Source organism: Ailuropoda melanoleuca, chromosome 15, assembly GCF_002007445.2.
Source record: "Ailuropoda melanoleuca isolate Jingjing chromosome 15, ASM200744v2, whole genome shotgun sequence".
Lineage (NCBI taxonomy): Eukaryota > Metazoa > Chordata > Mammalia > Carnivora > Ursidae > Ailuropoda > Ailuropoda melanoleuca.
In genome coordinates this window covers 10646132-10667732 of record NC_048232.1, presented here as the reverse complement: position 1 = coordinate 10667732, position 21601 = coordinate 10646132, and the positions used below count along the sequence as shown (strand labels likewise).

The 21601-nt window shown below is 44.0% G+C and overlaps 1 protein-coding gene across 2 annotated transcripts in view; it reads right to left on the bottom strand.

Annotated features, from left to right (window-relative positions):
* The window catches only part of PROSER2 (proline and serine rich 2), a 43129-nt gene extending 21534 nt beyond the window's left edge, over nt 1–21595 (bottom strand). Inside the window, exons 1-2 of one of the 2 annotated variants that reach the window (XM_002925151.4) lie at nt 21518–21595; nt 2692–2910 (exon numbers count right to left, since the gene is read on the bottom strand). In XM_002925151.4, coding sequence (XP_002925197.2) covers nt 2692–2829 — 138 coding nt within the window. In that variant the 5' untranslated portion in view covers nt 2830–2910; nt 21518–21595. Of the gene's footprint in view, nt 1–2691; nt 2911–8195; nt 8266–21517 lie in introns of those variants that run through there. The other variant, XM_034644018.1, reaches the window with a different exon arrangement.
* Nucleotides 21596–21601: the final 6 nt, after the last annotated feature.

Below are 21601 nucleotides of genomic sequence, written 5' to 3'. Positions count from 1 at the left end.
ATCCTGACAAAGCATTAACATGATGCATATTCCCCAAATCTGCCGGATGACAGACCTGAATGTCCCCCCGCCTATACATACATTCTCTGGAAAGCTGTATTTTCTATGGCAGTGTCTTGTAAACTCCCCAAGTTCACTTTACAGACTTACTTCTTCCAATAAAGATACCTGTGGGTATTCTGGTGGCTGTGATCCCCTCTACGAGGCTCCTTTTCAGTTTCCCCTTAAACCTTCGTGATGGTCAGTATGATGCACCCGGAGGCCAGCTGCTGGGTGAAGGACCTGTTCCCCCATCTGGTGGCAGTGCTGCTGGAAAGTGGGCCTCAGCTGCTAGTGAGATGCTGGGTGGACTCTTCGGGGACTGTCTCAAGCTAAAAGAAACCTTCCTGTCGAGGTCACATGTCCTTCCAGGGGTGTCTTGTCTCCAGTGGCTGATCACCAAGTGGGTACAAAGGCTCCACACTTAACCCGATGTGGGACCACTGAAGGACCATCCCAGGTCCTGGCTTCCTGGGGAGGAGCTTCTCCCTGCCCGCTGCTGCTTCCTCTTCCTTCCAGGCACTGATCCCAGAAGCACCCCTAAGAAGCCCCTTGCACTCCATCCTCCTGACCTGCATCTCAGAATCTGCCGCCTGGGAAGCAGATCGGCAACAACCCCGTGTCATACTGGGTCACAGCCACTAGAATGTAAGGGCCACTGCTGTGCTCCTGACTCCCAGAACAAGGCATTTGAGCAAATGTATAAATCACACACGCCAAAGAGACAGAAGGTGGTGGAGGACAGTGAATGCCGCTCCTCACTGGACAAGTTCACAGAGATCCGTCAAGTCCTATTTGTCTCTGGCGCATGTTGAGTTTGAGCCACACTGAAGATTTGGTGAAAGTAGGCATTAACTGGTTAGAGTGAAGAATGGACCCTATGCGACTAGAGTGGAGATTCAAAAACAGCAACTTTCCTTCCCCAAAATCAAAGCATCTGGCCTGTTTGGGATCGTGGTCTCTCCCAGCAGAAGGAAAGAAGGGATTTTTTTCATCCTCCATCAAAGGGGGCCATGCTGCGAAGCAGGCTAAGAGACTTGCCTCTAGTCCAACAAGACAATAATTCAAATACCCTGGCTGCTAACACGCTACACCCATTTCCTTAGATAGCACGGGCGCTTGAGAACACCCTCGGCTGTATCCCATCACCACTGGCACAGGTGGTCTCCATGACTACAGGACCTAAGTCACCACTGCAACTTTTAGAAACACTGCCTACATCGAGTGGGCTGCTTCCTAACTAATACTTTAGAGCACATACCCTACTAATTGCTGGCACGTTAATATGTCTTTTCTATGTATTCTTTTAATATGTCCTTTGTATATACTTAAATTTAAAAAGCAGGCCCAAATTCTCCATTATTAAGGATTTCTAGATTCCAAGATATTCAGGGAGTAGTTTGTAATATGTTTCTTTTGGTGAATCAAATCTGATTATATTTATTTCATCTTACCATGATGGTTTAAGAAGAGATCCAAGTAGAAGTCTATAAAGTTCTATCATTACTATTCACTGCCCTCTATGCCATACATGCCTGTCTTATATTCAGCACATTGGGGTTAATTTTAGGACTCGGTGTATCTGAAGGAAATTCTGCCCCCACTACAAGGGACTGAGATGAACAACCGAGACCATTCTCAGTGGGTCCAATGTTAACTCCCTCCTGTCCTTCCCTCTGTGAATATAAAGGTCTCTCTCCTGAAAGATGAATGTCGTGAGGGGCAAGGGGTGCAGAAGGGCCACCTTTAAAACTAAAGACCCTTTTTGTAAACGTTGCCAAAGCTTTCTGACGCTGTGTAAGGGCCTGGATCCTGAGAGAAAGGGGTACAAAAGCACTTATATTTGCAAAGGAGGTAAAAATCTGTTTTCAAAGTGAATTTGTTTTTGTCTTGTGAGGTGGTTCTCTCCTTTCAACCCCCTCCTTTTTAAAAAAGATTTTTAATTATTTATTTGAGAGACAGAGATAGTGACAGAGATAGCAAGAGAGAGAGAGACAGAGACAGAGAGGAAAGCGTGGGGAGGAGAGGGAGAAGCAGACTCCCTGCTGAGCAGGGAGCCCACCAGAGGGCTCAATCCCAGGACCCTGGGATCAGAACCTGAGCCGAAGGCAGATGCTTAACTGACTGAGCCACCCAGGCGCCCCTCAACCCCTTTTGTAAAAAATATTTTATTTATTTAGGGAGAGAGAGAGAGAGCATGAGCAGGGGGGGAGAGGCGGAGGGAGAGAGAATCTGGGGCAGACTCTGTGCTGAGCTTGGAGCCTGAAGTGGGGTTCGATCTCACAACCCTGAGATCATGACCTGAGCCGAAATCAAGAGTCCGATGCTCAAACCGACTGAGCCATCCTTTCAGCCCTGTGAGCTGAAAGGCAGCAGGCCCTTGCCAGGTGGGTTACAGGCTTTGGGCACGGTCCTCTTGGGGTCTCACCAGCTGGGTTCCCAGCCACAGCGTGAGATTTGCTTCACTGCTGAGCGGAACACTCAGCATCTGTGCAAACCTTAAGATGATTACAAATGAAATGCCACTTCACAAAGCAAGTATGCTGAGACGTCGAGCTCGTGAACCCAAGAGGATATTGTAAGATATTCCTCAAAGGGCAGGGGGTTGCACAAAACCAGGCAGCCGGAACGTTAAAGAAAACGGTCACTCACCAAAGTCAAACTCCGGGAGCGGGAGCTGCTGCTTCGACTGTCCAAGCTGCCCCCTCTGCTCAGGTCACTGAGCCCGCAGCCGGGGGACACATCCGAGTCCATCTCCGAAGAGTCTGACTGCTGGCGGTTCACAGGCATCCCCACAGACACCTCGGCCGCTGGCCCGGTCACAGGAAGTGGGGAGAGGGTCAGGGTCCCATTCTCAAGTAGCAACTGCCTCTGTAGAAACCAAGCACAGGGGGACAGGGTTAGAGAGCCCACACAGTGAATGCCTTACCTGCCGAAATGAAAGGCTCGGTGTGGGTCAGGGTCATCTCGGTTTGCAGCCCCGACCATCGAGACAAAGGGACTTTAGAGCCCCTAAATCCATGTGTTTGCTCATTTCCATTTCTCCTTTATATCCCTTTCCATCATGAAGTTGTGAATCATTTTTAAGGAAGAGATGAACGGACTAACAATTACTTTGTTGCTGAAAATCCGATAGGATCATGTTCCAGCTCCTTCCTTTGCACAGAGGACCTGTACTCTCAGGCTCTTTCTCACGCGGATTCAGGCTTTCCCTGCGCGCTTTATTGATTCCAGTCTCTTATACCTCGGACACTACAAAATCATGGTTCCTTTTCCAGCTTCACTGCAGGTCAGAGTTGAGAGAAGTCATTGCAAAAGGAAGTCTGGTTGGCATCTCTGAGATTCTAGGCTCTCTGGAGGCCGAGATGCTCTTGCAATGTCTACATAAGACACTAAGGTGCCGTAAGTTAATACTACAAGGAAGTTCATATTTTTTACTTTCAGGAACAAAGACAACGAAATTTCCCCTACCAGCCCCTTAGTTTCATACTCTGACTCTTAGAGCAGGAAATTCAGCTCAGTCTCTGAACAATGGACAATGGAGTTCAACAAAACCTTCTAGAAGACCAAACAAGATTAATAGGGAATAAGGGAATAAGCCTCTTGTAGAGGCTTAGGGCCAGTGGAGAGATACAAGCCCACGTCCACGTCATTCATTCCTAAACTGAAAATACTGCCAGGTGGCCTTACAAGCCCCTGTAAGAATACGGAGGGGCATGTGAGCTCAGATAACCATTGGCACAACTCTGTGTGTGTGTGTGTGTGCTCACGCTCGTGTGTGTATTAATTTTTAATAGAAACACGACCGTCTATGGAGAAAGTCCAATCAGTACGCAATACTCTTGGGCGGACTTTGTCATTTAAAACTTCTAAAATTACTGTGAGATCTTCTTAGGGAAATCCTGAAGGTGTGAGAACAGCTTAAAAAGGAAACTACTCCTTGCCGGGTTTCTCTTCATTTTTCAGGTGAATCAGCCCAAGTTAACTGGCAATTTAAGAGCAAATCTAGGGAACAGAAGATTCTGAACATATATGTACTTTCTGGAAGTTGCCATTATTCCAAATGGTAAAAAAAGGCTTAAGAAAATGTTAAAGTTTTTTTTTTTTTAAGATTTATTTATTTGAGAGAAAGAGCAAGCTCGAGAGTGCAGCAGAGGGAGGGGCAGAGGGAGAGGGAGATAAGCAGACTTGGCCTTGATCCCAGCACCCTGGGATCACGTCCTGAGCTGAAATCAAGAGTAAGACGCTTAACCGACTGAGCCACTCCAGCGCCCCCCAAAATGTTAAAGGTTTTAAATTTTGTTTAATAGTACGCAAGCCTAAACCATGCACAGACTTTATCTAAACCATCTACATAGCCGGTAAAGCACAACATCCCTGGGACGGTGAGTAGCTGGGGCCTGCGTGAGGTGGGAGGAGGTGCAGAGAGGACCCGCTGACTCTCATTCACCCCTGAACTAAGTGAGTCACTGCTCCAGGGAAAGGAGGGAGATGCGGGGCAGTAAGTCTTCCCCCGATGCAACAGGGAGGTGAAAGATGGGGAAGTGAGATGTTCATCAGCCCCACATGAGAAGGGAACCTGGCAGACGTGCCTCTTCTGTGGGAAAGGGCCTGGAATTTTGCAACAAGTCTGTGCCGTAAGAGCAGCACCGTGAGGCACCCACAGTATGGCCGGAGGGCGGTAGCTGACCACATCATTCCAGAGCACACATTTTTCTTGTGTTCCTCCAATTTTAAAAGCTATCCTGACACTGTAAAACTATAACATTTAGACGTTTACAAATTACTGTCTTGAAAGAATATGAGGAAGCCAACCAGAATTCTCCAGAAGGCAGAGGTTGTCAGGGAGAAAGTGGAAACCTTGGTCCCACATCCTTCACAGGCTCAAGGTGCCAATCTCCTGTGATCTCTTAAGGCCTCAAGAATGAGGGGCTCCCGAGTCCTAATTCCCTGGGAACTAAAAATACAGAATCCCAAGGTGGTCCGCTGTGGAAAGAGCAAAGTTTTCTGAAGTGGAAGGGCAAGGAAGCAGCCTTCGTCTCTGGTCTGCCCTGGGAAGGGAATAGGACAGACAGGTTTGACAGGAGTGACTCCCCCAGGCCTGTGAGTCCGGGATGGTCATTACCACCCTAAAATATTTAGTCTCCTTGTCCAATCACGTGTTCACTCTTCGGGTTTACAGTTTACTTTATACCAAGCGAGAGCCCTGTAGGTGAAGCAGCTGACTTCCAGCAGAGGGGCAGAACCAGGCCCGCTGAGAAGTCCCAGCAAGTCCAACACCACAGGAGTAGAAATTTGAGCCACTGTGCTCACTTTCTGTTTTTAAAATTTTATTTAACTAATTTATTTATTTGCGAGAGAGAGAGAGCAGAGGGAGGGGCAGAAGGAGACAGAGGGAGAGAGAATCTCAAGCAGGTTCCATGATCAGTGCAGAACCCAATGTGGGGCTCAGTGTTAGGACCCTGAGATTGTGATCTGAGCTGAAATCAAGAGTCAGATGCTTAAGTGACTGAGCTACCCAGGTGCCCCAAACTGTGCTCCCTTTCTGTTTATTTTCTTATACTTCCTGTGTTTATTTCTCATTATTTACTAGTGAGATCCTTGTTTGGAAAGGTCTAGTTCATCAGTTGAGCAGAGAGAACGAGGACAAGGTCATCACTGATCTACAGTCTTAGTAAATCTCCATCTGCTAAGCATGGCAGGTGGGAAGGACAGCACGATCTGGGCTGAGGGGCCTGGTGGGGCTGGGGGGCTGTGGCATTGAGGCAAGTGAACCCCCCAAGTCAGTGTACTGCAGCAGATAGAGAGATGCTCAGAGCGGCTGTCTGTGGGGAGGGAGAAAGGGGTCACCAGGAGGCGAGGGTGCAGACGACGCTTTTGCCAAATGATCTCTTCTGTCTTTCGAATGCTGCACACACTCACCATCCAATAAGTAATCTATTTCAGGGGCAATCAAAGCAGTTATCAAGTTATTTTACCAGTTCACACAGGAGATGATAAAGACTCGGAAACTACTGTGGCTGTAAGGCTGGAAGAGAAAAACGTGAGAGACGAAGAGAGAAAGGACTATGAAATTTTCATGACGAACAGGCAGGGCAGGGGTGTATTTCAAGAACAAAAGAGAGGGGGACCCTGGCTGCCAAAAGGTGCAACAGAGTAAGGACTAAAAACTGCGCACTGAACTCACGAGCCTTATAAAGAGCGAGCAGTAGAGAGAAAGCCCCCCACAGTGGGCCAAGGTGTGGACGGGAGGAGTGGGGTGTGCAGCGAGTCACTGGGGTGTGCTCTCCAGAGGGGGGGATGGGTAATAGGTGAGGGGATGAAGACGTACACTTGTTTCGATGAGCACCAGATGAGGTATGGAACAGCCGAATCACTAACTTGTACACCTGAAACTAGTACAACAATGTACGTTAACTACCTGGGATGAAAATGAAGACTTAAGGGGCCCTGGGTGGCTCAGTTAGTTAACTGGCTGACTCTTGATCTCAGCTCACGTCTTGATCTCAGGGTTTTGAGTTCAAGCACCGTGTTGGGCTCCACAGTGGGCATGGAGCCTACTTAAAAAAAAAAAAAAAAGAAAGAAAATAAAATAAAAACTTAAAAAAGTTGGGATGTGATGGGAAAGACAAGGAAAAAAAAGCAGCAGCTACAGGGACTACTGGGTTGGAGAAAGGTTATTTGGACTCACTGGTTTTGTTTACCTATTTTGTTTTGTTTTTAAGAGGAGAAGTCTACTGATTAGCTCAGGGGAAAAGAGAAGGTAACAGCCCCATGGAGAAACCCTCCTTTCCAGAGTCTGGTAGATGAGGCAGCCTGGCTGGTCTACTGAGACTGTTTCATCAGATGCTGAATGCTGTATGAAAAATTCCTCTGACAACTGTCTCTCCCTCGCAGCAGGAAAATGTCTCGTCATAAAAAATGAGCAGGGTAATTTGAAAAAGAACCAAACTGAACTTAAAAAAAAAAGTTAATAGCAATTTAAAAACTCAAGTGGATGGGGTAAACAGAAGATTTAATATCTGAAGTGCTGGATGAATTTAATATTAGACACAATTTTTTATAAACTTCACAAAGTATGAGGGGAGAACTTCTTTTAACCCAATAAAAGATATCCATAAAAAATTACAGCAAACATCACACTTACTGACAAAACATTAAAACCATTCCCATTACCACCACTGCTGTTCTCTATATTATATTGTATTTAAGTTCTACCCCACATATAAGACTAGAAAAAAAAATGTGTGAGGATTGAAAAGGAAGAAACAAAAATGTCTATTTATAGATAATTATGGTCTTTGTAGAAAACGCCAAGAATTTCATAAATTATTAGAATCAACTAGTGTTTTTTACAAAGTCACTGGATATAAATCAATATACAAAAAAATCATTTTCTATATGCTAGCCACAAACAATAACTAAAAACAACATTTTAAACAGCATAACATATATATGCATATATGTATGTATATAAATTATATTACTGAGATTGGCACAAAAAACGTGCAAACTTTTTTGGAAAAAATAATAAAATGTTATTGAAAGTCAATAAAGAGATACCGTATTCAGGACTGGAAAAGTCAGTATCTTAAGACAAGCTAGTCTCCTAAACCTGAATTGCGCTGAAGCTATAGACGTGGGTTGTCCAATAAACTCTAGCCATGTGTGGTTACTTAAATTTAAACTAATTAAAATTTAATTAAAAGATTTAGTTCCTCAGCTGCACTAGCCACATTTTCAGCATTAATTAATGGGAATTTTCCATCATCCTAGAAAGTTCTGTTGGACAATGCAGCCAATAGAGCAATCAAAATCATAATAGGGTTGTTTTTAGAGAAATCCAGTAGGCTGGTTTTTAAACTTCTTAGGGGCTTAAAAAAAGGAGAAAAAAACATACTGAGAAGAACAAAGAGCTAAGAACAACCAGGAAACTCCTAAAGAATCTGGAGGAACTGGCCTCATCAAGCTTCCAGAGTCATTATAAAGTAAAAGTAATTCAGACACAGGTAGATCAGCAAACACACCCATGGAACAGACTAGAAAGCCCAGAAACTGTTTGATATAAATTGCAAAAATGCTTTCTTAGTTTGTACGTTGAGCTGGAGAATTTTTTATTTTTATATAGTTGGCTTCATCAATCTTTTGGTTTATACCTTACGGGTTTTGCAAATTTAGGCCTTTCCTGGGGCTCCTGTGTGGCTTAGTCAGTTAAGCATCTGCCTTCAGCTCAGGTCATGATCTAGGGTCCTGGGATCAAGCCCCACGTCAGGCTTTCTGCGCAACAGGGAGGCTGCTTCTCCCTCTGCCTGCACCTCTGCCTGCTTGTGCCGCTCTCTCTCTGTCAAATAAATAAATAAAATCTTTAAATAAATAAATAAATAAATAAATAAATAAATAAATAAATATCTGATCCAAAGTGTGGAGGAGAGATCTATTTTCCCACCCCCAAGCCAAAAGGGCCATGCAGTTACTCAAATGCCAAGTATTGAAAAACTCATCTTCTCCACTGTCTTAAAGTACTAAATGTTATTTTATTTACATGACAGGTTCTATTTCTGAATTTCCGATTCTGCTCCATTGATATTTCTGTTCATTAGGACTCAAAAAACCACAAATCCTAAGGTGAAAATTGCAATGAATCTACGTAAACGTGGAAGGCACTGTAGGCCACATTAATAGAAAAGAGGTAGGCCAGCGGAAGATGTTCACGGTCTCATAAAAGGAACTCATCGCTAGAATATACAAAAAATTCTTGTAATCCAACAGGAACAAGACAGGAAACTCATCAGAAAAAAACCATAAACAAGGAATATGATTAAGCAGTTCACAGAGAGGAAACCCAAGTGACTAAGAGGTATTTGAGAGACGTTCAACGTTACTGGCAAACAAAATAAATACAAGACTAGAACTACCATAAGACATTAGCTTATACCGACTGGATTGGCAAAAATTAGACAACTGAAAAATAACAAATACCAGCAAGAATGTGGGGAAACGGGAAACTTCATATACCACTCACTGCTGGGAGTGTAAAATTCATACGACCTCTCCATGGAGCAATGGGGCAGTGCTTAATTAGTGAAACTATGCCCCGTGATCCAAAAATCGCACTGCTCAGTCTATTCCGTGGGAATTCTCCAGGAATACAGGGGAACTTTGCTTGCAGCGGAGTAGAGGCGGCGGAAATCTAGATTCATCGCCCACCAGGAACTCCCAGAGTAAGTCAAAACCTGGTAAACGCTTTTGCTATGGGATACCGTGCCCCGGTCAGAAGCAATCAACTGGACAATGGCATGCCTAGGTCCTAAAATGTTTTGAGTGCAAAGATACAGTCAGATTGTTAGCATAATTCCATTTATATAAATATAACACACACACAACACTGTGTTTTATATCCATACCCAGAACACAAGCCAGTGCCGGGGATGGGCAGGTACAAGATGGCCCCATCTGCTGGGTGACAGGCGATACCTTCAGTTTCGGTCATGTACCTAACTCCTACTGCCAGAGAAACAGAGAAGAAAGATGACCTGGACGTTTGAAGAGTAACGATTTATCAGATCATTTTATCACCTGGGAAAAGTCTGCAAGGCCCAGCCTCGAAGGAGATGTGCAGGACAGATGAGTTTGGACTTAATGAGGGAAGAGGAGAAGACATATGTAATCTAGAAACCCCAGGGCAATGAGGAGGGAAGTGCTTTCAAAGGAAGGAGAAACCACAAAGATAAACTTTTCTGGATCGCGGTATAGCCTGGAAAGGTTGATCTGACCCAGTTTGCTGAAGAATCTAAGCTAGAACAAATATATTAAGCTCCTTCACGTTCAACTATTCGGCTTTGTACCTACTAGGTGGGGGGAAGGGAATCATAACTTAACACTGCTTTGATGCCCTACAGACAAGCTAAACAAAATCACAAGGGTGATTACTGCCTTTGTTCATGCTGAACATGAATGGAAAAATTATCCACCTTAACCGAGTGATGTGGAACTAATTTTGCTTAGCGTGCCTATAGGACACTTTAAAAAAGAGAACTGCCCCAGCTCCTTGCCAAGGTAAACTCTTCATGAAAGAAAAGATCCAGGTTGGGTCCTAGGCTTGTGAACACCTGGACCTGTGGTTTATAGACCCTCACACTTTGTCTAGATGCTAGATAAACGGCCCCTTTCCCACATCAGGCTGTGCAGGAAGGTCCGTGTGTGCACCCGTGAGTAACTGGGGCAGGATCCTTCCCTACCCGAGCCCTACTGTTTCATCAGCTCGGTCTCTCCTGCTTCCACACACAGGAATTCTGTGAAGACTTGTTCTAAAACGTAGACAAACAATCCTAGGAAAGGAATGATCTTTAAAGCTATAGCCTGAGAAATCCCAATATGATGATTTAACAACCGAGCCGCTTTCAAAAGTATGGGTTGTTGGTTTTTTGTGGGTTTTTTTGTTTTTTGTTTGACCTTCAAGAACATTACTGATTAAATGATCACTGGCAATGGTTTCTGAGTCACCACAGCACATTATCGTGAATGGGCTTTTTCATATGGTTAAGCAGTGGGTGAAAATAAAGAGAACAGCCGTTTTTACTGGAATGTATACACTCCTAGATGAAATAAGCAGTAAACACAAAATAGCCATTGCTGGCCTTCATGCTAGCAGCTCCTGACAACATTCGTTCATGTGAACACCAACGAGTGTGATAGGCGCTTTGCTCTGATTTACTGGAACCAAAAAGGCAGGAGCCCTACTTTTATCATTTCTGTCTGGTTCTGTCTTAATTCCTATTTTTATGTAAAGAGTGGGTGTTAAAAATGAGCTATTTATAACAAGAAATTAACTAGAAGATAGAGCTATGAATGATACCGACTCTTTTCTTTTTTAAGATTTTATTTCCAAGTCACCTCTACCCCTGAGGTGGGGCTCAAACTCATAACCCCAAGATCAAGAGTCGCAAGTTCCACCGACTGAGCCAGCCTGCGGCCCCTTCTATTGTTTTATTAACCCAATCCATACATGGAAGGAAACAGAATGCTGATACACTCTTTTCTATTATTCAACTTAATTAGGGCTTTAACAAAATTCTTAGACTAACTGCACCACTTCATTCCTCCCCTAACAATAATTTACCAAACTTAAGTCCATAAAAAAATGATTTCACTGCAGGTGTCCTAGCACTCGTGATAGTGGCGAGGACAGCTGCGTGTTCCTGCTTCCACTTCACACACGGACACACGCAGCAAAGCCACGCACGCCGTGGACCTGGGAGAGCTGCTGGTCCTGCACGCTGTCTTCCGAGTTTTCTGCTCTCAAAAACCTTGTTGAAAATAAAACCAATGCTCAGCACAACATTCGCCAGTGAATTCCAAGGACAGAGGGAACCTTTGTAAAATCCTGGATGACTTCTGCTACCACAGGCCTGGCAGTGCAGGCACAGCTCTGGTTTCCCCAGTCTGTCCTGCCAAGGGTCCTATCTGTGAGGACCCAGAGCATTATGGTGTCTCTAGAACCCCGCCTCACCCTATCTCTTCCACCCTGTTTCCCACAATAGAGACCCTCTTATCCAGCCTTGTCTGCTTGATGTTCTGATCCATCGTGAGCCAGGTTTTGACTGCTTCCTCTGCTGCTCGCCTCCAAAGCCTCGCTCAGAAACTCAACCAAACCTCCTCAGATCTTGCTTCCTGATGTGCTCATTGCGGATCTCTCCCCTGGCTCTGTCCCTACCTACTGTGTCTATGTCACCGCTTGTTGATGACATCACATCATCTAAGTCATTCCGATACAAGCGATCACTTCAGGTTTCACTGCACAGAATCCTTTTTTCTCCAATTAGACTGCAAGCTCCTTGTGGGCAAAGAGCTCTCTTCTTTTTCCAATATGGTCACAGGACTTTGGAGAACATGTGTCCCAAAATAGAGACTTACTCTTCAGTACTTCACAACATTCATATTTTTATACCATCTTACTATTTTTTAAATTAGAGTATCCTTAAAACAGACCTTTGATCTAAAAGAAAGGCTTCAACACTTAGGAGTTCTTTCAGACATGGAAACTTCACTGAGGTGACCATCCTTTATCCCTCTGTCATATAGATAGACCAAAGCAGTCAAATTTAGAAGAAATTACTCTCATTCAACCTATCTATTTCAACCAAGGGCAAATGGGGAACACAGGGGAAGTAACCTGAAATACAGCCATAGAGGAGACGCTTCGCTTAGTTTCACGAATGATGATCTGTTAAAAAGTCAGCGCCAATAAATACATCAGACACACCAAACCAGTAATGCTTCTCAATATTAACATGTAATAAATATCAGTATAAATGCAGACATGTGTACAACTATAGGTATAATCCGTACCCAAGATTAACTCAAAAATTAAGCCTCTAACAGCGGAAGTAAAATCGATATGTAGTAAATATTCTTTAGTGTGGGCTATTTCTCAATGTCAAGAAAACAAAAACCTTGGAAAGACAAGAAAGCTTCCAAAAAATATTCACTGAGCCAACTGGCAAACTACGACTGGACCCCAGCCCTGAAGATCAAAAGAAAGTCCTCCTCAGTTAGAAGTTGACTGGTGCTAGGAGTTAGAGATTTAGTTTTGTTCTGGAATTTTAAAATGTTTTTTAAAAATATTTTATTTATTTATTTATTTGAGAGAGAGAGACAGCATGAGCAGGGGAGAAGCAAAGGGAGAAGGAGAAGCAGGCTCGCTGCTAAACAGGGACTCGATCCCAGGACCCTGGGATCATGACTTGAGCCAAAGGCAGGCGCTTCACTGGCTGAGCCACCCAGGCGCCCCTGGAATTTTAAAATGTTAATGCGGCCAACGGTTTAGCATCCCTTATATGTGATTTTTGCTTTTTCTTTGAGTTGGGTTTTTTCCCTTACTACTGAAATGTCTTCTGTAAGAATTTAGGACCTTAAACTCTAACTGGCGCTCAAGGGTATTAAATGCAATTACACATTCTAAAGGCTAGTAATTTTACTTCTCCAGAACAATTACCATGCTTTCATTTAGACTTTTTTTTTTGCTTTTGAAAAGCTCTTTTTGAATGATGTGGAAAAGCAAGATTCATTTCAGACTGTTTCAACCGTGAATAGTTTCAGCTATTTATTGGAGATGGTAATTTACGGAGGGCCTCTCAGCACCTGAGAGTAACTGAGGTGCCTACCCTTAAGCAAACAAGTTCAGGGTTGAGGCCTCACCTAGCTAGGCTGGGTTAACAGGCCCTAAGGGAAGAAGCCTCCTGTTATCTGTTTCCTGTCACTGAACAGAGGATGTGGAAATTAGATTTTCCTAAAGTGAAACCTCATCTGAAAACAACCTTGACTAGATTTCAGAAGAGCTCCTTGTAACAAGAAGAACATGAAGAAGCAAACAAAAAACATCGACAAGAGCAAAATCTACTTCTACCTGATGAAATACAAATTTCATGTGTATACAAATGTGTACGAAGATGGACACGTCGAATTTCTTAGCTCATAAAAAAATTGAAATTCTATACGCCTATTGCATATTTCTGGGTTCTTAAGGAAATTTTTTTTAAAAAAGAAGAAAATCCCCATTTAACTTTTGTTGAACAAGTTTGGGTGTTTTCTCTGAACTTATTCAGCAAATATTACCAGAGCACCCACTGCATGCTACAACGGTGAGGTAAAGTGTGGTACTTTTTACTTAGAAGTAATAATTATGCCTTATTATTGTATAATACTATTGCTTTCTGAGAAGCTCAAAATTCTTAGCTGAATGTTTCTTTCATCCTCACAACAAAAATAAAGCCGGGTAGGGCATGTTCATCTAGTATTGGTATTTATAACACCTGGTTAGATTGGAAGTAGAGATCTGATCGACATATCTTATCTCAAGTTGAACAGATTTAAATCCAAGCCAGGGGGGAGCAAAGCTCACACAAGACATCCCGCTGGGTCAACCCACTGCACTGGAACTTTCACCCCATCTTCCAAGACTTCTTTGCTAGCCCTGCTGGTGTGGTTATATATACAGAGGCTCCCTTCCTCACCCCAGACTCTTCCTAGACACTTCCTGGGAACACCGTCTGTAAGAACTTTCATCCTGAAAAAATGGGAATTAGCTAAGAAACACAATATTTAAATACACTATGTTTTTCTGTGAATTTTCCAGTTCACTGATTGCATTCTTTCAATGGTTGTAAAGGGAAGGGTCTAACAACCGGCCCACAATTATGAGATTGAATCATACGAAGTTGCCATATGTACAGGTTGAAAACAGCCAAATATTGGTAATTGCATATGGTTAACCTAATGTTAATAACTAGTCATGGCAAAAAAAAAAAATCCTTAAAATGAAATTGTGGTTTAAGTATGATTTACTACATATTGACACAAAAATGTTTTTCCTCAGAAGACACCTCTAAAATCACAATAGGAGGGGCGTCTGGGTGGCTCAGTCTGTTAAGCGTCCAACTCTTGATTTCAGGTCAGGTCATGATCTTAGGGTTGTGACAGTGAGCCCGGCATTGGGCATGGAGTCTGCCTGAGATTCACTCTGTCCCTCTGCCCCTCCCCACCCCTGAAAAAAATAAAATAAAAATAAATAAATAAAATCACAATAGGGGTCTGCTAGGGAAAAAAGTCTATTACACAACATATTCACCTCGCAGACACTGTAAAGACATCTGATTCATAAAGTGAAGTTGCCTGCCTTAGCAGGAGCTCAGTCACCAGAATCATTGGCTATCTGGTGTGTGTGGAGGGCAATTTAACAGATGAGGAAACTGAGGTCCAAAGCCCTTAAGTCAACTTGGCAAGTCTAGATCCGTAGTTCTCCATTCAGGAATAATGCTTTTTAAAACTCTTCTTGCACCAAAACATCTATTCAAGATTTGACATTTTCAGTGCCAACCCTCTGTTTGTACCATCTTATCTCATATTTCTATCCTCCCTTTCTCAACCCTGAACATCCCGTTCAACGTCAAGTTACTCCCTAGGTGTACAAAGTCTACTCCACAGTGAAGCCGGAAGATAAGACCTGCTGTCTTCCATGATTAACGCCCCAGATACAAGGCTATCCTCCTCAGTGTTATAATCAAAGCCACAATTCTACCACTCTGCTTTTCCAGTATCCTCCCCTTGTTGGCCCAGCTTCAATGTCACATTCTCCAAGAGATGTTCTGATGCCCCAAAGGAAAGAATATCTCTGTCCTCTGCTCCCAAAAGAGAGAAGAGGTTTGCTGCTATTGACTCCTGTGGACAATTATCCTACCTCCTTTATTACATCATGAATTTCTCAAAGGCAAGATCCACCCCTTATCCATGTCTACATTCCCAGAAGTGCCTACCAAGGTAGGAACTTAAATGCTCACTAAAGCTCTTCAAACCCCCTGAATCTGTACAGAAAAATACCAAGTGCACCACTTTGGAAGGAAGCGATCGACCAAACTCACCTGTGTCGTCTAGTGGAAAGGAGCACAAGCATCGTTTTTTTCCCCACACAAGATAGTTCCTTTAAGTAAATTGTGCAACATGAACTATTTTCAGTAGCCTCACAGAATTAGGTGTGCAAAAGAAAACCATCGTGAATCCTTAACTTACAATCATCAGTTTCAAGGTCTGAGGGGCCTGAGAAGTCATTTAGTCCTACCCCAAATTTCAAAGGCCAGAAAACCAATTCCAGAAACGTGAGGTGGTGAACCCTACCAGAAAGGCAGACTTCCTCACCTCCAGTTGAGTGCTGCTCTTTTTCCCTATGCCAGGCTCTACTAATCTGTTAATAAAAAATAAAATAAAATAAAACGTATCTGCAGACATCAAAAAGAGAAGAGAAGCATATGCAGACTGGTATGTTTGTACACCCAGTGACTAGCTCAGTGCACAGTACAATGCCGGTGGTCAGCCTACAAATACCGCTGAATGAATAAAGGAACACCCCAGGCCTTTAGAACAATAATAAAATAGGGAGAATATGAAATATTTCAAAGCACTAGTCAGACAATTAGTCTCCTAGGAAGAGCAGCAGAAGCCTAAAAAAGAAAGCAGGGGGGAAAACCCCCAAAACAACAGAATGAAGGTCTGAGAAAGAACATAATAGACAAACCAAGCCCTGTAAAAATAACTACACTTACTCACATGCAAGATTTTGGCAATATAAAAGCAAATACAAAAGAGAATCAAGGGGGTGCCTGGGTGGCTCGGTCATTAAGCATCTGCCTTCGGCTCAGGGCGTGATCCCAAGGTCCTGGGACAGAGCCTCGCATCGGGCTCCCTGCTCAGTGGGAAGCCTGCTTCTCCCTCTCCCACTCCCCCTGCTTGTGTTCCCTCTCTTGCTGGCTGTCTTTCCTCTGTCAAATAAATAAATAAAATACAAAAAAAGAGAGAGAGAGAGAGAATCAAGTCCTTGAATCGATATTTCTCCAAAGAAGACCTCTAAGTGGCTAACAAGCACATGAAAAGATGTTCAGCACTATTAGTCACTAGGGGAACACAAATCAACACCACAGTGAGATACCACTTCATGCCCACAAGGATGGCAATTGAAACACGCACACACAGACAATAGCAAGTGTTGGCAGGATGTGGAGAAACTGGAATCCTCATACCTTGCTGGTGAGAATATAAAATGGTGCAGCTGCTGGGGAAAACGGTCTGGTGATTCCTTGATAGGTTACACACAGTATTACCATATTACTCAGGAATTCCACTCTTAGGTGCAGACCCCAAAACACTTAAAACAAGTGTTTGAACCAAAACATGTACACTAATGTTCATAGCAACACTACTCACAACAGCCAAAAGGTGGAAACAACCTGAATGTCTATGAACTGATAAATGGATAAGCACATTGTGGTCTATCTGAGGAAATATTATGCAGCCTTTAAAAAAGGGATGAAGTGGGGCATCTGGGTGGCTTAGTCAGTAAAGCATCTGCCTTCAGCTCAGGTCATGATCCCGGGGTCCTGGGATCTAGCCCCACATGGGGCTTCCTGCTCAGCGGGGAGTCTGCTTCTCCCTCTCCCCCTGCCATGCCCCCAACTTGTGCGTGGTCTCTCTCAAATAAATAAATAAATAAATAATAAAAAAGGGAGAAAGTATTGATGCATGCTATCACATGTATGAATCTTGAAAACATTGCTAAGAGAAAGAAGCCACATACTGTACGATTCCATTTACATGAAATATCCAGAACAGGGAAATCCATAGAGAAAGAAAGCAGATTAGTGGTTGCCAGAGGCTGGAGTGGGAGGAAATGGGGAGTGACTACTTAATGGGAATGGGGTTTCCCTCCAGGGTGATGAAAAATTTCTGGAACTAGATAGTGGTGATGGCTGGACAACATTGTGAATGTACTTTTTTTCTTTTTTTAACACTTTAAATATGTACAGTTTATTGAATGTCTATTATACCTCAGTAAAGACATTTAAAAAAATAAAAATGAGGGGCGTCTGGGTGGCTCTGTCGCTTAAGCGTCTGCCTTTGGCTTGAGTCATGATCCCAGGATCCTGGGATTGAGTCCTGCATCATGCTCCTTGCTCAGCGGGGAGGCTGCTTCTCCCTCTGCCTGCTGCTCCCCCTGCTTGTGCTCTCTCTCCCTCTCTCTACCTCTGACAAATGGATAATAAAATCTTTAAACAAATGAAAAATAAAAGTGATGGGAAAAGATAACATCAAGCCAATATTCACAATAGCAACAATGAGAGAATCACTTCTGGCTATACTATATCAGGCAAATTAGATTCCAAGGCAAAATCCTCATCAGTGATGAAAGTAATTATGTAATAATAAAAGCTCAATTCCTATTAGACACTGTGTATCTACCAATATAAAATTACAAATGCACATTGTTAGTCACATATAAAGTTGTATGCACGTCTTCAAATATTTTCTAGCTCAAAATACAAGGAGATAGTGGCAAATCCCCTATTACAGTGTTATCTTTCAATATACAGATCTTCCTTGACTTATGATAGGGTTACATCCTGATAAATCCATATTAGGTTGAAAATGCATTTCATACACATAACCTACCGAACATCAGAGCTTAGCCTAGACTATTTTAAATGTACTCAGAGCACTCACTATAGTGGGGCAAAATCCTCTAACACAAAACCTATTTGATAATAAAGTGTTGATTATCCCATGTAAGGTACTGAATCCTGCACTTGAACAGAACGGAGATGGGTGCAGAGTGGCGGTCGGGCTGGGTCGTCCGCCCTCGTGATTGCTGGCCGCCTGGGAGCTGCGGCTCACTGCCCAGAGTCCGAGAGAGGACTGACCACACGTCGTTAGCCAGGGACAAGATCTAACTTCAAAATCCCAAGTACGGTTTCTACTAAATGCATACCACTTTTGCACCATTGTGAGGTCTAAAATTGTCAAGTGGGGGACCATCTGTACCGCTCTCAATTATTGACATGTTAAGTAGACACAAAGTTAGTAAGGAATAATTCAAATATTAAGGTTCATTTTAATGGATATCTGCAGACCTCTACAGAGAAAAAATTAAAGAAAACATTCTCAAAGACGTACAATGTGACTGTACTTAATGGCACTGATTTGTACACTTTAAAATGATAAATTTGGGGGCGCCTGGGTAGCGCAGTCATTAAGCGTCTGCCTTTGGCTCAGGGCGTGATACCGGCGTTATGGGATCGAGCCCCACATCGGGCTCCTCCGCTGGGAGCCTGCTTCTTCCTCTCCCACTCCCCCTGCTGTGTTCCCTCACTCGCTGGCTCTCTGTCACAGAAATAAATAAAATCTTTAAAAAATAAATAAATAAAATAAGACAATAAATTTGATGTTCTATATATTTTACTTATTTAAAAAAAAATAAAAAGTTTCAAATCTTCACAGTGCTAGGATCTTTGGAAATATCCAGTCTGAAGATCTGATTCACAAAGCGCTATCACGTCTCTCTCCAACAAGGTGGAATGTTCTGCCCTACACATTCTTTGCCACCAATCCTGACTGCATGGATCATAAACCCAGCACCTACTTTCTTAAACTAGGTTTCAGTAGGAATGCTGTGAGTCTATAAGGGGGACACGGGCATCACTGTGGCTCTCCACAGAGGCTACTACCAGTGATTCCACGACATGGACCCTGCTGTGTCAGTGTGGACAGAGGCTTCTCGGCAGTGGCCAGCAGATTCACTCAAAGATTCAAGAGGGACAGACGTGCTGCGGTCTATCCGAGGCAGGGTGGCAGGACGCATCCTCCTTAGAGCTCGCAGGCAGCTATCAAGCCACCAGCACTACCACCAATGGAAACTGAAATGCAATGCTGCCCTTCGGCCAAGCAGAGAGCTCAAGTTCTGGGATGCTCCTAGGATTCCCTGGCACCTACCCCCAAATGGCCTCTGTGTCCCTGGCGGCGGTCCCACAAACATGTACATAAGATGCACCTGAACTTTTGTTCCAGGGGCTCCCCTGCTCTCAGCTCTGCTCCACGCAAACCTTTCACCTCTCTCCCTTCAGGCTTCAAGGCTCCACTCTACCTCATGCAGTGAGTTACTTGAGATGATCTTTAGAATCAACACAGGGTGCCAACCATAGACTCCTTAGGTGTCTGAGAACTTTGGAACTGGGGCCAGGCGTATCTTCAGCTCCTGATGAAGGCTTCCTTGATCTGATTTTAATCAGTTTGGGCCATATGGCTGTTATCTAGATACGTTTGTGAGCCCAAAGATGAACTCAGTACTCGGCATGGTGTAGGCGGTCAGTCTCCAAATACCGCGCTCGGGGCCTGCACCAGAGTAGGCAAAGTGTGTCGTGGGGCCTGACACACTCAAATCTTCTTAAAGGCATCTCTCTTCTTTCCAGCCTTCTTCATCTTCTCTAAATTATTACTAGTCAATGTTGCTCTAATTCTTGGCTTCCTGATTTTTAGTAATGGAGTAAATGTGTTGCTTTTAGATTATCAGCATCCAAAATTTTCAAAGAGAAGCTCATTTGAAATGCTGTTACCAAGGAACCTATCCAGTCACTTAAAAGTGGCTATTATTGGTCTGGGCAAGAAAATACACAAGATTCCATACATACACTGTCAAGTTTGGCAAGAGAGATTTTAGACAACTTCCGTCCTTCCCACCCAATCCCAAGTAAACAGGGCATTTGTTTGTATTTCCACATTGGCCTCATGAACGAAAATACCTCCTCCACCTAGAAAAACAATCTGTAACATTCAGGCATGGAACTTTGAGGGCTAACTTTTTAGTGCATGCTAGAGCCTTACGTATGCAGTGCTTTAAAAAAAATAATAAAGTGGAAAAGTATCTTTAATAAACATTTCTCCTGTGAGCATCTTTCTCAAGTTTACACTTACACCTGGCTTGGTGTTTCTGTATCTTTCAGAAATACAGATTTAAAAAAAAAAATTCTCCATTAAAATCTGAGCCAGAAAAGGAACTTTCTTCCTACAGTCTCCCTGCAACAGACCTGAAAATTTGTTTTACTCTGTTTGGGAGGGTGGCGGGGAGAGTGGTAGGCACAAAAAACTACTTTCCTTTACCCACTGTAAGTTTTCTGCTCTGTACCAACTATCCTGCCTGGCAAAGAGTTAAGAATTTTCTGAGGTTAGTTCCTGCGGTTAAAAAAAAAAAAAAGAAGCTAGATGCTTAAATTTAGAAATCCGTAAAACAATACTGGGAAACTTTCAAAGCCTTGGAGAAATACTGGAGTTTATTGTATTGCCTTTTGTCAAACTGCATCACATCGGCCACATTTTCTTCTTTTTTAATCCCTCCCGGCCACATTCACTGCAGATCCTACGCATTCCCACTTGATTCAGCTACCTGCTGGTGATCGGGGCTGGAGAGCCGGGGTGGGGACGAAAATCTAGTGGTCACTTTGCACTTAAGTTTAACAGGTGGTTTTGACTACCTCCTGTCAATATGAGAGGTTCCCACTCTCCTCTCTGAACAGCTTGAGGGCCAGAGCTCCCTGAGTTCCCGGGCCACCGCGGCGAGTCAGGCGACAAGTCTCGAACAAGTCCGGGGAAAGGCCGTGGAGACCCGGGAAGGGTGTTAGGGACAATCCGTAACCGCTCTGCGCCCAAAGTTAGACACGTGCCTCGGACCACCTCGCAACCCCCAATAGGACAACCTCGGAGTCTAAAATCGCTTCGTTCTCCCCACCTCCCCGATCTGGGGCGCACGCGAACCCCTGAAATCCCAAAAGAGGCACTTAGGTGAGGCCACCGGCTCGACGACGGTCCCTCGGATTACGCGTCTTTCCTAACTTCCAGGAGGCTGGACGAGCGATGTGGAGGAGAATAGCGCGCAAGGAGAGATCCACGCAACCCGGGTGCCCGCAGGGAAGCGTGGGAAGTGCAGACGGCCCGGCCACAAGAAAGCGGGGTCACCTTTGTCTATCCGAAACCCATCCGAGCCCAAGCCTCCTTCTACAGACTCCAAACGCCACCCCACTCACCGACGTGCCAGGCGAGGCCACCGGCTGCCAGGGCGCCCGCCCGCAGCCCTGACCCAGTCGAGGATCGCAAAGCCCAAACTCACCTGGAAAGAGCCCCCGCGCCGGGGACCGCGGGTGCCCACCCCGACTGCGACCCAGAGCCTCGCGCCGCCTGCTCTCCGGTCAGC